The 13,854-nt window shown below is 42.2% G+C and overlaps 3 protein-coding genes across 8 annotated transcripts in view; 1 reads left to right on the top strand and 2 right to left on the bottom strand.

The window, feature by feature from the left end:
• The window catches only part of LOC139930595 (lysine-specific demethylase 6A-like), a 49,562-nt gene extending 48,119 nt beyond the window's left edge, over positions 1 to 1,443 (bottom strand). For all 3 annotated transcript variants that reach the window (XM_071923815.2, XM_071923814.2, XM_071923813.2), the window contains exons 1-2: positions 1,268 to 1,443; positions 1,067 to 1,130 (exon numbers count right to left, since the gene is read on the bottom strand). In XM_071923815.2, coding sequence (XP_071779916.1) covers positions 1,067 to 1,130; positions 1,268 to 1,443 — 240 coding nt within the window. The remainder of the gene's footprint in view (positions 1 to 1,066; positions 1,131 to 1,267) is intronic.
• LOC139930583 (FUN14 domain-containing protein 1) lies at positions 1,385 to 7,402 on the top strand. Of its 4 annotated transcripts, none has more exons than XM_078291185.1 (5): positions 1,385 to 1,469; positions 2,922 to 3,087; positions 4,189 to 4,264; positions 5,267 to 5,401; positions 6,155 to 7,402. In XM_078291185.1, the coding sequence occupies exons 1-5, from the start codon at positions 1,442 to 1,444 to the stop codon at positions 6,230 to 6,232; spliced, it is 483 nt and encodes a 160-aa protein (XP_078147311.1). In that variant the 5' UTR covers positions 1,385 to 1,441; the 3' UTR covers positions 6,233 to 7,402. The 4 variants fall into 4 exon arrangements, with proteins under 4 accessions (XP_078147311.1, XP_078147312.1, XP_071779900.1 ...); XM_078291186.1 differs by having other exon boundaries at positions 5,267 to 5,395; XM_071923799.2 differs by lacking the exon at positions 1,385 to 1,469 and adding an exon at positions 2,260 to 2,378.
• Positions 7,403 to 8,526: 1,124 nt separating this feature from the next.
• On the bottom strand, positions 8,527 to 12,938 carry LOC139930592 (centromere protein L-like). Its single transcript, XM_071923809.2, has 5 exons — positions 12,880 to 12,938; positions 11,042 to 11,216; positions 9,987 to 10,241; positions 9,178 to 9,768; positions 8,527 to 8,924 (listed from the first exon to the last, which is right to left on the bottom strand). The coding sequence occupies exons 1-5, from the start codon at positions 12,894 to 12,896 to the stop codon at positions 8,850 to 8,852; spliced, it is 1,113 nt and encodes a 370-aa protein (XP_071779910.1). The 5' UTR covers positions 12,897 to 12,938; the 3' UTR covers positions 8,527 to 8,849.
• Positions 12,939 to 13,854: the final 916 nt, after the last annotated feature.

The following is a 13,854-nucleotide window of genomic DNA, read 5'->3' on the forward strand; positions in this document are numbered from 1 at the left end:
GATCGTGCCCGTATAACACGCAGCTTGCTAGCTGGGGTTCATGGAGAACACATGCAGAGCCAGAGAGGGGCAATGAAAACTGTAAACAAAGGACCCTGACATCACTTAAGTCGGGCTGAGAAACACATCATTGCAAACGGTCGGGAACTGAGAAATAAACGCAAACCCGCTTCGACTAGAAGTAAAAGCTTTGGGGCAACATATTCATATCAAATTGGGTATATAGCTATCGGTGTCACTCCGCCATGTCCCGCCATCTTGGACAGGCAGCCAGCCATTAACGTTACTTGTAACGTTTATCAACTCGTTCACATTGACTTGAGTATCCACACTGAAAACAACCAGAATCCAGCTTATAGTCCATTCAGTAGAGCGATGCAGTGTCACAACACACACTGACACAGCGGCCAAGACACTAACGTTACAACACTGCAAGTGCACATACAACGCAACTGCTACTTGGCACTAACCTTACCAGCTAAACGGGCAAGCTGTAGTCGCTGCACCCTGGAAGACAGCTATACTTCCAACTAACGTTACACATTCAGATACTTCTGTGTTCATAGCTTAATATGAGAGTCTAGTAATAAATCATTTCAAGACAACATAAAGTTTCCTCATTAATAGTGCAATGTTTCCAAAGAGTGCTACACAAAACCGTGACGACGTTGTGTTATGGGTGATGCATTTGCAAGCGCACGAAACTGAGTTGTATAGAATAGCTACCCAGCTAACCGGGAAGGGCGGCTGCCTAACAAACATTAACCAAGGTTAGTTAAAAAAGAGAACCGTGGCTAGTTGGCTAGCTTGGATAGCGACGCTGCGTAGCCGCAGGTGCAGGGTCGCTGTTCATCGGAGGATTGTAGCTAGCAAGTTAGCTGACTGGCTAAAGAGGGGCTGCGGCTAACTGGCCTTGCTCTCCTCAGCGAGTGGGCCTCGTACACTCAGACTGGCTAGCTAGTTTGACAGCAAATAAGCCGCCCTGTGTGATAGTTGAGGGGTCGGTGTATGTCTTGTGGACCACGGTCCTGCTTGGTTGCAAGATAGGTCCAGTTAGATTTGCTACCTTCATCAGCAGGGCCTTCGTTCTGGCGCCATCTTCATGAAGCCTCTGAAATCCAAACAGTGAGCTGCAAGCAAGAAGACAACATAGGCGGCTCAGTATCACTTGCAGAGCGACTCAGAGAATTTTTCGACATGCAAACAAAGAAAACAATTTAATTTCAAAAGGAACGTTTCGGTGTGTGTACGGGGCTGCTGTTCCGACCTGTCAATCCCGGCCAAACTGTCCCTCTCCTGGGCTGTCAGTGTCGGAAAGTCCTCCTCGGTTTCACTCGCTTTTCCCGCCGCCATTTTCTTTTCCTCATCACCACCAGAAGCCGAGCCGAGACTCCGAGCAGCAGCGCAGGCAGCAACGGCGAGCGACACACCGCACGATTGCATGGAAAATCGCGACGCGGGGACGAACGGTTTGCTCCGCCGAATCAAACAAGAAAAACTGAAAAAAACAAAACGATCAAAAACTTTTTTTCCTGGAGGAAAAGATGCGATTCGATATAGTAAATCCTTTCGGGGGGACAGAAGCGCTCTCCGGGTAGCTCCTCAAACGTCACATTTTTCAACACAAAGTGATATTGTGTCGCTATTTAAATGCGAATTACTGAGTACAGTATCCAAGAAGTGTATATTTGACAATAAAATCCGTTACAGCCACGAAGATAAAGTTGTTATAATTGTGTCACCCAAGCGAACCCACGCGCCGCTCTAGCCACGCCCTCTCGTCCCTCTTCAGCCAATGGGAGCGTCCGGACCCCACCATATGACTTCTCTTGCTATATGATTTTTTTGTCTTAAATATTCATATTCTCTCTGCAAACCACTCATCTATATTCCACGATTATTCTGGAAGCATTATTGCAAAAAATATTTGCTGGCGGAACGTGTCCGTCGTTCCCGTGCATTGCTGTGCATTGAAATGCTAAAACAACTTTTTTCCACTGTCGAAAGCAATCATTTTCATACGATAAAAATTCATCTCATATGTAATAAGTATTGACAGTTGGTTGTCAGTTTTTCTACACAAACTGGTCAAACGATGACTGCAATGCATCACTGCAATATTCGTGCCTTTCACACCATGCAGTCTCCCTATGCACTTTTTAAAGTCCCATCATAATTCTGCGAGATCTTTCCCATGCGGGCAGAAGTTGCAACATTTAAGTAATATAGTAGCTAAATTGCTGAGACTAATCAAACCAGATCAAAGCATTATAACTGACGTGGCAGAGCATCATACAGAGTGGGCGGGGCCTAGTATTGTCAACATCCTGGTGACACAACTAGCTTCTCCAAAATGGCGGAGGTGGACCATAGAGAAGGTTAGTGACTTTGTTTGGTAGCAAGACCGGCGTAATGGCTCCGTTTAAAAGAATAATTGAAAACGTTTTACACCTAGGTTTATGAACTTGTGATTTGGCCATTAAATCGACGCTAAAGATGTCTCGACGGGAGTCTCAGTGTTTATTATATTGGCTTGGTAGCCATTTAACGCTAGCCAGCTAACATTAGCTAGCCATTTCATTTATATGGTAGTATCTAATTTAAAAAATAACCAAGCTGCAGAGCGGGTGGTAGCTGAACGGCTGTTATAAATATTTGAAGGGTCACTGTGGCCATTTGGTTTTGTACAACTACGTATGGAGCCCTAGCAAAGTAACTGAATCATTTTGGAGCGCGTTCATGTGGGAGCGGGTGCGCGCATGGATTAGTTATGTGTTTTTTGGGTGACGTGATGTGCAGCAGTACATATTTGTTTGATGGCTGTCTACACATGGAGGGGCCTAGTTCTGACGGACCGGTGGTGCTGCTAAGTAGGGTACTAACTCACTTTTTGTTTTTATACATAATTTTCCTCATGGCAGGTCAGGACGAACCAGAGAGTGAGGATGAGGTTTATGAGGTCGTGGACCTGACAGAATATGCCCGGAGGCACCAGTGGTGGAGCAGGGTGTTTGGGAACAACTCTGGCCCGATCGCTGAGAAGTATTCCGTGGCCACACAGATTATGATGGGAGGGGTCACTGGCTGGTAAGGCCTGGGGAGCTGTTCATGTGTTACACACACTTCAGTCATTTCCTGCTTTCAAACAATGCTTCAAGCCAGGAACCAAAATCTTGCTGTGTCTTGAAAGTGACAAACGAGGCTTCACATATCACACCAAAGATTTGCATGATTCACATAATTTAAAGCATTTGAGAAACTGACACTTTATATATACATAGTTTACTATCTTTTAAGGAAATAACATCTTATACCTTTAAAAATGACCATGGTAAATAAACTGCTACAGGTTATTTGTTTCTGATGAGGAGCAAACTGTACACTCAAGGCCAAACTCTTGTCTGTAATTCATGTGACAACACAGTAATCAAAAACACTGAGCAGATGGACAGTTTGTACTCATTTATTAAGTCCACCAGGTAGAGCCAGAGGTATGCATGTTGGAAATCTGATGGTATGGTGAAGGAAAGTAAATGTGGCATGGAGCAAAGTTTGGTTTTGTTATAATTTGGGATTGTCCTGTTTTTGTCACATTACTAAAATAGCACATTAATTTGCATTATATCAATTGTGCGAGGCAGCTGTGAGTGTCAGCTTTTATCTCTCTTGGTCACAAGCAGTGTTCAGTCGATCACTACTCCACTGTCCATGCTGTGACTAGTTGTCTTGACAGGCTGAGACACACACACACACACACACACTAATTTATTAATGCAGCCGTGGGCCGTGGCCTGTGGCCCGTCATGTAGCTGAACAGGACTGTTAATAGTAGAACAAACTGCTTGAAAAGACCTAACACTCATGCCAAAGCAAAAACACTGAAGCATGATAAAGTGCACATAACGTAATGAAATTATAGGAAAAAAGGAATGATTTAATAATGGCATATTCTCATCCAGCAGCTGGAAGTGTAGATGTGTCCAAAGTGTCAAATATATGATATAGAGCCAAAAAATCCTAAAAAGCCCTGCCGTTGTTCATCATTGTCTATGTTTTGACCCAGCTGAGCCAAGATTACATTGCAACCGTCCATCTGTCGGTCAACTGGTTGATCAAAGAGCTTAATCAACATTGTTGATTGGTTCAGTCAAATAAGGAACACTCCCTCTCTTCTTCTCCCACATCCAGGTGTGCAGGTTACCTCTTCCAGAGGGTTGGGAAGATAGCTGCTACTGCTGTTGGCGGAGGGTTCCTCTTGTTACAGGTGAGAATACTGTAGCATAATGTTTCTATTGAGTCAGTGGCCATAGTGCATCATTTGACACAACTATAGTGTCTTGAGTGATAAACACAGTGCATCATTTGTGAGATTCACATTTTAACAACTACATTAACGACTGAAGATGCCAGCTGGCCGGCATAATGCGAGGCTGGTCCTCTCTACAGCAGAAAGACTGGCATTGTTTATCAGCTGGCTATAGATGGACACGGACCATCTGGGTACATATGGGGTGCAGTTAACTCAGTCCCGATGCTACAACTCTGTTGATTTGCCTCTTAAAATTACAATGCAGTTAATTCTTACCATTTCACCATCTTAAAACACCAGAGACGGTCAGTTAACAGGTTGAATAAAAGACAAAATAGATGTTTAGATTTGGTTCAACAGCAGTCTTATTCAAAGAAAAGCATCCACGCATAAAACTGAAGAGATGGTCAGCCTACTAGAGCGAATCAGATAAGAGAGAAAAGAAGAAAATCAGAACTGATGGTGTCTCCTACCGATATGATGAAAAGGTTGATGCCTACACTTACAAAACCAATGCTGGCATTAAAGTAAACCACATTATAGGTTTCTATTAAAACTATGAGTCATTTACCTCAGCCTACAAAAATAGTTATGTTTTAGACTATAGAGTCATCTGTGGTTTTGAAATCTTTGTTGATTGGTGAATTCAATCTTTATTGTCCCTTAGTGGGGATTTCTTGCAGACAGGGTCTACAGTAAAAACACACAGTAAGAACGCATAACAAAAGCAATATAACACCTAATAAAACACATAATATTAAGTCACAATAAAACATATTACAAATCGCCACAACATACTGCAATATACTGTAGACAAACTTCAGTTGATGAGACCAGACAAGGAGTCAGTTGCTCAATAGAGTGCAATAAAAGGTTGTTTATTAGTGTGTACGTTATTGTGCAGGCATAACATGCTACATTAGAAGACAATTTTGAGCACCAGGTCTTTTTCCACAGATCGCCAATCACAGTGGCTACGTGCAGGTGGACTGGAAGAAGGTGGAGAAGGATGTGAACAAAGCAAAGAAGCACCTGAAGAAGAAAGCAAACAAAGCAGCCCCCGAAATAAACTCTTTCATTGAGGAGGTAAAGGTACCTGTAACAAAGCTTCATTTCTTCATTTTTATCTCCTTACTGCTCCCAATGCATGACTTCGAATGTTTCAAAAAATGAATCCAATATTTCTAATTTGCATTCTTTCTGTATAATAGAAAAACACTAGTCAAGCACTATATTTCTTTTAGGTGTGGGTATTAATTATAACATGATTATTGTGAAAATGTCTAAATGTTTTTGATGTCTTGTCTTTAGTGGAGGGGGTTTATTGCTCGAGTCACAATAAACCAGTAATGCCCTCTAGTGTGCAGTTAGCTGTTATTACACCCACTACCTGTGACACAGGAGGCTGTAGAGAGATGGTGTATACTAGATAAATGTGTTCATGACCATACACAGCAACACCAGTATGGATGTTTTTCTTACTACATGTCCTCAATTAATCAACCACGCTAGAGAACTAATGGGCACAAGCATGTTTGCTCAGGATTTTCCAGTTTACACTTTGGGCATGTAGCGGATACTCTTATCTAGAGTGACTTGTATCAAGTTTTTGTTTTTTTTAATTCAGGGAAAGGTGGCTTAGCGTGCACGCCCTGCTTAACGCTCAAACAGTTACACCCATTTAGAGCTGGGAGTCTTCTACTGTTGGCTACTGAGCAGCTCCTTTACAGCAACTGGGCATTTTTCAGGTTTAAGTCAGGTTTTCCCAGTCTGTCTGTCTAACTCTATGGTCTGAGCTGTTGGTCTTCTCCACTCACTCTCCTGCTTTTCCCTCCCCTCCTCTAGGCCACAGACTTTATAAAGAGGAACATCGTCTTGTCCAGCGGGTTCGTCGGTGGCTTCTTCCTGGGCCTGGCCTCCTAAAGCTGCTGCACACGCTGCAGTCGACATTTACTGTGAATCCAGACACTGCATAGGATGTTGTCATTTTCCTCTCCGTTGTTTACCTCTCTGCCAAAAGCGTGCATTGATTCTCTTTTTTTTTCGGTGAACTGAACCAGGGTTTTTAGAGCATGATCTGTTGTGACAGTGGTATTATCACTTCTCCCATTCTTCATTGCACCAATCCAAGCTAATTATTTCCTATGGGGAGGACTGAGTGCACATTATGAAGGGGGGACACAGTAGAGACTGGGGTGCTTGGATTGTACTGTGAAAAAAGCCTCCCACCTCTCTACTGTCAGAACCATCATGGACTTGTGCCAGACTGCTGAATATGCCAAGCTGCCACAAACTTAACGCAGGTTCCTCTTTGCTTTTTCAACACTGATCTGAGTCCAGATTGTCCATCCCCTTGTTTGCTGGTGGATGCTGATCTCGGATCAGTAAAACTCGGCCTGTGTAGGCACCCTTGTAAATATATAGCCAATCCCTCTGAGAGCTGTAAATAAACACACAAGAGTAAATATTAAACAGAGGATATGTGGATGGCAGCAGGGTGGGAAGTTATCACCAGACCCCAGCCCAGTACTTGGATGTTTTTTTAATGCGGCTGCTAGGTTTGTCTGTTTCACAAGCCATGTCAGCAGGTTCGAGTTTATGAAATTAGTGATACTGTGGCTGGGGGATGAAGTCAGTTTTCCACCCTGAACGGGACTTCTAACCAATATACGACACATATCATTAGCATAAATCACAACTCTAAACTCAATGTTAAATATAATGTGTGACTTTTCTCTACTTTACAGCGAGTACAAGGACTTAATACAGAGAGTATTCCTTTATTACTGTAATCCTCAACCCCATTATGCCCTTTAATTACTGGCCTAGCATCTGCTGTGTCCTAATTACCACCATCACACACTAGACGCCAAAAGAGACACCAGTCCTGTCATTAAGGGGCATAATGGAGCACCAGTTGTGATTCCTGCACCTTTGCTTTTGTCATTGTACAATTAGAAGTGTCAGTGTAGCAATAAGAGAACAGCCATGCTGCCGAGTCATGTGTCATCAGATTAATCATCTAGATAGGACATGCACAGTTACAAGTGCAGTTAAGTTGCTTACGAGTTGCTTATCTTTTTTTGGCCTTTTTCTAACAGTGCAATATAACGTTCCAGATGTCAGATGTATGTTTCTGTTGAAGTGCTAGTTACGTCTCTTACTGGCGTTTTTTTATGTTCATATTTCCACAGTGTTTTTATTTAATTTTATTATTTTGAAAACCTTAACTGAACTGTATGAATTGGGTTGTCTCTTTTGAAATAAAGTTGCCTGGTTTTGTTTTGAGTAACGATACAAAAGACTGAATTAATTAATTTCTACAGTCGCAGGGATGAAAGAATTAGATTTTTGCAAAGCAAACATTTTTTTCTTGGGAAAATATCTTTCACTTCATGGGTGCATAGTTGTAAATGCTAACAAGTTAATTATTGTATCTGAAGTTAAAATTTACTTCATCCTTGTGTGTGTGTGGGAGGGTGCAAACTCTCACCACTTGCACTGTAACTGAATTTGGTAAAAGAAAAAAAAACTTGTCAGAGTAGAGAGACCGAAAAGAGGAAGAAATGAAGGTTTCCAGTACAGGGCCAAGCCGAGCCAGCCAGGCCTTCTAAATAATATATGCACCTGACCACATATAATGCAATGCAAACTCATATTCCATATTTAACGTCATAACTCTTTAGTCTAAATATTTAAATTCATCCCCGTTTTCAGAATTGCTTACTCTCTGGCCTATGTTATTATCAAATGAATCAAAACAGTATTTAGCAGACTTTGCCAATATAAATTTGAAGCCAAGTCAAAAAACTGAGAATTCTTGCAATGCACGTGTGCAATGGTCAGTTTCTTGGTGGCCCTAATAAAATAAAACATTTAACATTTTTCACAGGGAGTGGTGGCCTGCAAATGATTTCCATCAAATGCAAAGTGACTATGAATGATAATCCCATTTGGGAGTTTCAGCACCACCTAGTGTCGATTTGTTATATTTTCTCCTTTTGCAATCTATTCCCACATTGTAAACATTTCGGGCATTTATACGCCTATTGTCAAGTTACTGAAAATTCATTGAGATGTACATTTTCTACTTTGTTTTTCAGTTTCACCCTTTTTTAGCTAATAAACCTGTGGACAAAATAACGTCAGTCTATGGAGTCTTAGTTGAAGAAAGGTGTTTATCTGACTGTCAAAGCACTTGGTGGGTGTGGAGGACAGTACACTGTCAGTCATAATTGTGGCCACAAGATTTTCTGTTTATTTGCTGTAAAAAAAAAAAAAAAAAAAGTGCTACTATAGGGGAGAAAAAAAACTCAAATAAAGATACTGTTGGTCGTGCCTTCATTAAAACTGCAAAGACTTGTGAAAACGTCTTTCACTGTTTTAAAAAACAAAAAAGGGTTTACTCTAATAAAAATACAGGCATCTGGACAAAAAACTGCATGTCCGGTCTTCCCAGGCAGTGGTTGGTTTTTCAAATGAATGCTGCAATTGCAATATTGAATTTGCTGTTGGAGAAAAGTCTTTATTCTATTGTTATTCAGATGGGCATTTTGAGGAGGGCGCACTCTGTCAGCAGCATCAGGGTGGTGATCATGTAACTGCTGTTGGAGATCTGAAAAGGAAGGAAACAAACATCAGAGCAACACCCACAGTGACATGGTTGTGCTTGATGGTTTACTCAGTGGTTGTAAACCAGCAAACAAAATGACTGAAACTAGAATAAACAGCTAACATTTCTTTTACATATTCCAATCCAATCCCAGTGTGTGTGTGTGTTTTGAAGGGCATTTGTGAAAAGAGAAATTTCTCATGTGGACATCTTTTTAAAACGTTCAGTAACAGCAGCTGTTTGTGTGTGATGTTACCTTGATCCTGCCGTTGTGCTTGGCCGACCCCAGCGCTGTGGAGACCTGGTTCAGCCTTCCAGCCGACAGATCCACCCTGAAGTGTCTGTAGAAGTGGCTCTTCAGCCCCTGCATGAACCTCGTCACCTCCTCAACATCGATGCTACCCTCCTCCTCCTCCCCTCTCCCTCCTCCTCCCTCACTGTCGTCCTCCTGCAGCTGCCGCCTCGTGCTCCTCCACAGCTCCCAGGCGTCTTGGGGGTGAAAGGTGCAGGTGACCTCCAGCGGCGTCGCCACCGGAAGAGTCCACATCAGTTTGAGGTGCTGGATGCTGGACTCGGGGTGGCAGTTTGTCCATAGCGCCGCCAGCCATTGCAGGTTCATAGGGTTGATTTCCAGGGGGCCGAAGCAGCAATCGAAGGTCCGCTGGAACCAGGATTTGACCAGGGAAGTGAGCCACTCGGCCCCGCTGCTGCAGAAGAGCGGCAGGCACACAAAGTCTTTGGGGAGCGAGTGCAGGTAGTCGGGGCTGCCGTTGACGCAGGTCAGCCAGCCGCTCCACACCAACTTCTGGGGCTCGTCCTGCCCGGCAAAAAAAGACTTCGAATGGATCTGTGGTGGGAAGACAGAGAGGGAACGGTTAGAACATTTAAAGGTGCAATGTGTAGCATTTTTAAACCTCAATATCTCATTGTCATATTAATTGTCCCGATTGGAATTGAAAAAATGTGAGTCCAAGCAGCTTGAAGCTTTTTTTTTTACACGTCAGATCTGTGTCAGAAACATCCGAATTGAGACACTCTGAGCTGCAGTGTGAACCCTGCGCTGACCTGTAGGAAGACGGTCTCGGCGTCGGCGTCCGTCTCCGCCACCCCCTGCACCACGGAGAAGGAGACCCTGAAGCTGCTGTCCTTCCCCTCCACCTCCACCGCCAAGCCCTGCCGCTTCTCCGCCACGATGAACGCCGAGAGCTGCCTGGAGTAGCTCTTCAGCAGGGTGTGTCGGAACTGGTGGAGCGGCGTGACGTACGACAGCTGCCACTCCTTTTTCACCAGCAGGGCCAGCTGCTCGGGGCTCACCTTCTCCTTTAAAGGTGGAGGGGAGAGGAGAGGAGGAGGAGGAGGGGAGTGTTATTGAATAGGGTAGAGAAGAGAAAATGGGGAAGAGCAGTGGGAAGGGAGTTGAGTGAAAGAAGATAAGGAATAATGTCAAATACAGTACTGTTAAATACAAAAACTTTTACATAAATTACATTTTGATTACTCTTTTGGTCCACCTCATCACTTTTGAAGTGTTTAAGTAGACATGATGATGAACTGCATGTTGCTGTGCGTCCCTCTTCAGAAATAATAACATGCATTGATTATGGTATGTTTAATATAACATTGGTATCATTTGTGATGTCAATAAGACTAGCTGCCACTGCATTTTAAAGTGGGAATTGGACCCCTAACCCTGGCAGTGGTATTATGACTTAGTAAGATTTTTTACCCATTAAGCCACACAGGGATCCAGTTCAGAATCATAACTGGGATCCAAACGAATGACTAAAAGAAAAAGAGACACTGACAAACATCATGCAGCCTATTGTAAATCTAAACCTATATCTAAGTTTGCCAGTGAGTGTAGTAACAGATAATAACAGACACTAGGCAGGATGAATGAGAATTTTTCACCAAGCCATTTCTAGACAATATATACATAGGAGCATAGGAGGGAATTAGAAAACAGGCAGGATGTGATCAGAACAACACAAAAAAGCCCAAAAAACTTGGAGAAAAAGTAGGAAAACAGGAATCTTGGTGAGAACTGAATGGGGAGCTGCATGTCCAACACAACTGAAATCCTGGATGAACCTTGAGTATAACAGCCTGGGCTCACTCACGGTGATACAGCGGGACTTGGGAGCTCTCCTGCTGGTGGTGAGCTTGCGTGTGGTGAGCCCCGGGGTGAAGCCCAGGTGCGAGGCCGTCCCCACACAGCTGCGGTACGACTGCCGGTAGCTCTTACTTCTGCTCCTCCTCTGGACCAGCACGCTGTTGAAAGGAGTCCTCGCCATGCTGAAAAGACACACACACACACACACTGTGAGCTCTCGGTTTCCTCTGTGTTTTTTTTTTTGTGGCAGTAGTAATAGAGATAGTGATTGTAGTGCTCACTGTAGAACTCAGCCGCTCTCAAGTGGATGCTTTGCTGTTTTTAAAGTGCTGATTCTAAACATTGGGTCAGTACTTACAGCCGAATTGTGGTGAAATATACATTTCCACAGCCCACCTTTTCTAGCAGGAGTGGCACTTCACTTTCTCATATCAGTTCTGAATGAATAACAGACTCACTGTGTTGAAAATACCCAGCCTACTTGCAATGCTGCAACCACATTCTCTTACATGGTGAGTGAAAATCAGTCTGTAATCTGTAATTGGTAACACTTTACAATAAGGGTCACTAAATTAAGGGTTAGTTAATGCTTAATAAGCATTAACTAACCCTTAAATAACAGTTAACTAATGTGTCTGGTAATCATTTACTAATGGTGTTCATGTTAACTAAGGTATTAATTTATACATTTAATAGTCATCTTTATAAACTATTAAATAATGTATAAACTAATACCTTAGTTAACATGAACACCGTTAGTAAATTACACATTAGTTAACTGTTAATTGTAAAGTGTTACCATGTAATTTTTATGTTTCAAGTAAATCTAATCTAGTTTTCATATATGTGTTTCATAATTAAATTTCCCCCCCTTTCCATAAAAACATATCATCAGATTCTTCACAAAATGCATCTAACCTAGTTTTTATATATGTGTCAAGTTCAATTCCCTCTCTTTCCATAAGAGCATATCATCAATCAGATGTCCATACTATCAGCCTCAGTACAATTTAGCAATGTAGTGGGTCTCCACGGTGTTTTATGCATCTTGATGGGTGGGGAAGCATTCACACCAAGAAGCTAACATAAGATAAGATAGCACTTTATTAATCCCCTTGGGGAAATTCAGGAAGCTATTGAGCAGGCAAACTGGAACTATGGTAAAAAAAGGCCTCTACCTTGTAAAGATTTCACTTCTTTAAATTAGCCTGCACTAGTTCATAATAGTGAGTCTACGTTATATAGCCTGAGGAACCATAGGCCTTTCTTTCTTGTTTGGACACATGCCACGAAATCCATTCAAAAATATGGTAGTTTAGCGTGGCCTTGTCTATTAGCAAATGCACATGCCTGGTAAAACATGCCTTAGGATTTTTACTATTATAACTATTAGTATTCTGGTAAATTCGGCATGTAGATAAACCACCACGCGGCACTATATTTCAATTAAATTCCAACTTTAAAAAAAATTCCACCAACTTGGTGGAAGACGACTGCAGGAATTGAGGCGAACCAATTCTAAAAGTTAAAATTTTGTTGAAGAAAGTGCCGCTTGGGGTATTGGATGTATGCCGAATTGACAAATAGACCCTAACGATTCGTAAAAGCTCTTGTGTCATATTCTACCATTTATGTACGTTTCCCGATAAGCAAGCCAGCATTAAACGGCTAGTTTATTGAACGGAATATGGAGTGTGGGTCTCTTCATGCGAGAGAGAACCAAGTATCGGGGCGAGAGTAACCGTAACACATTGGTGCATTAACTAGGCTAGTTAATAGAACTAGTTGTTCCAGCAAACTAAAATGCTGACAATATAACTGTTATTATATATTATAGAAATGTACCTGCCATGTCGCTCCATGTCCGAGACAACAAAACACACTTCTTCTTCTCTTCTTCTTGTTTTACGGCGCCTGGCATCCAGCTAACAAAACAAAACACACTGCACCCGGAAGCAAATTTTGAACATCGCGTTTTCCCGGGAGTCCACGGGGTTCCGACCAGCCAATCACCGGATCATCCAACCAGGAAGTGGCATTCTAATTTTTCTGGTTACTAACCTTGTAACCAATACACTACAAATATCGACACGGTTTTATCGATCAGAGATTATGTATTCAGTTAAATTTCGAGCGTCGCTGACCTTACATCACGTTTTTCCCTAAATTAGTTGAGATCGATTTTGCAGATTGACTACTTTGGTCGAAACTGAACAACATTGACGTCACACCGGCGCATTTTTTGTGCACTTTTTGTTGCCTTGATGATGTCAAGATGTCTCTAAGTGGGAGAAAATGTATTAATAACCTTTCTAGTCATTTGACCTCAAAATAGTTGTCTTTACACATAACATTCAGTAAAGTGGTCAAGTTTGATATTCAAATATTTGTATTGGCAATGTAAAAGTGGTAGCGGTGCATCCACAGTACATGTAAAATAAATTTAAAAAGGTCTCATTTGTCAGATGGAAAATGTATTGCAGGGTTTGATATTGAAAGAGTGTACCGCATAATAAATGATAAACAAATAAGGCAGAAAAAATGTCACCAATCTGAATTTCCTCAAAATGTTTCCACATATCATGCTGTTAAAGGATTGTTCTGCCACAGCATGAATTGAGTCTGTCTGTGTGTGTTTGTCTGCTAACCTCCCTGTCACACAGCTGCTGTCCTTGTCTCGTTCTGCTTCTGTGAGCTTCCAAATCTTATCTAGTGCTGCTGGTATTGACAGGGTTAATGCAGAAGAGCCACTTCAGCGGCAGGACCAAGGTAACATCTCAGAGGAGTAGCTGTTCATCATGATATTGAGCATTTCACAAA

This window comes from Centroberyx gerrardi, chromosome 21, assembly GCF_048128805.1.
Source record: "Centroberyx gerrardi isolate f3 chromosome 21, fCenGer3.hap1.cur.20231027, whole genome shotgun sequence".
NCBI classification, from domain to species: Eukaryota; Metazoa; Chordata; class Actinopteri; order Beryciformes; family Berycidae; genus Centroberyx; species Centroberyx gerrardi.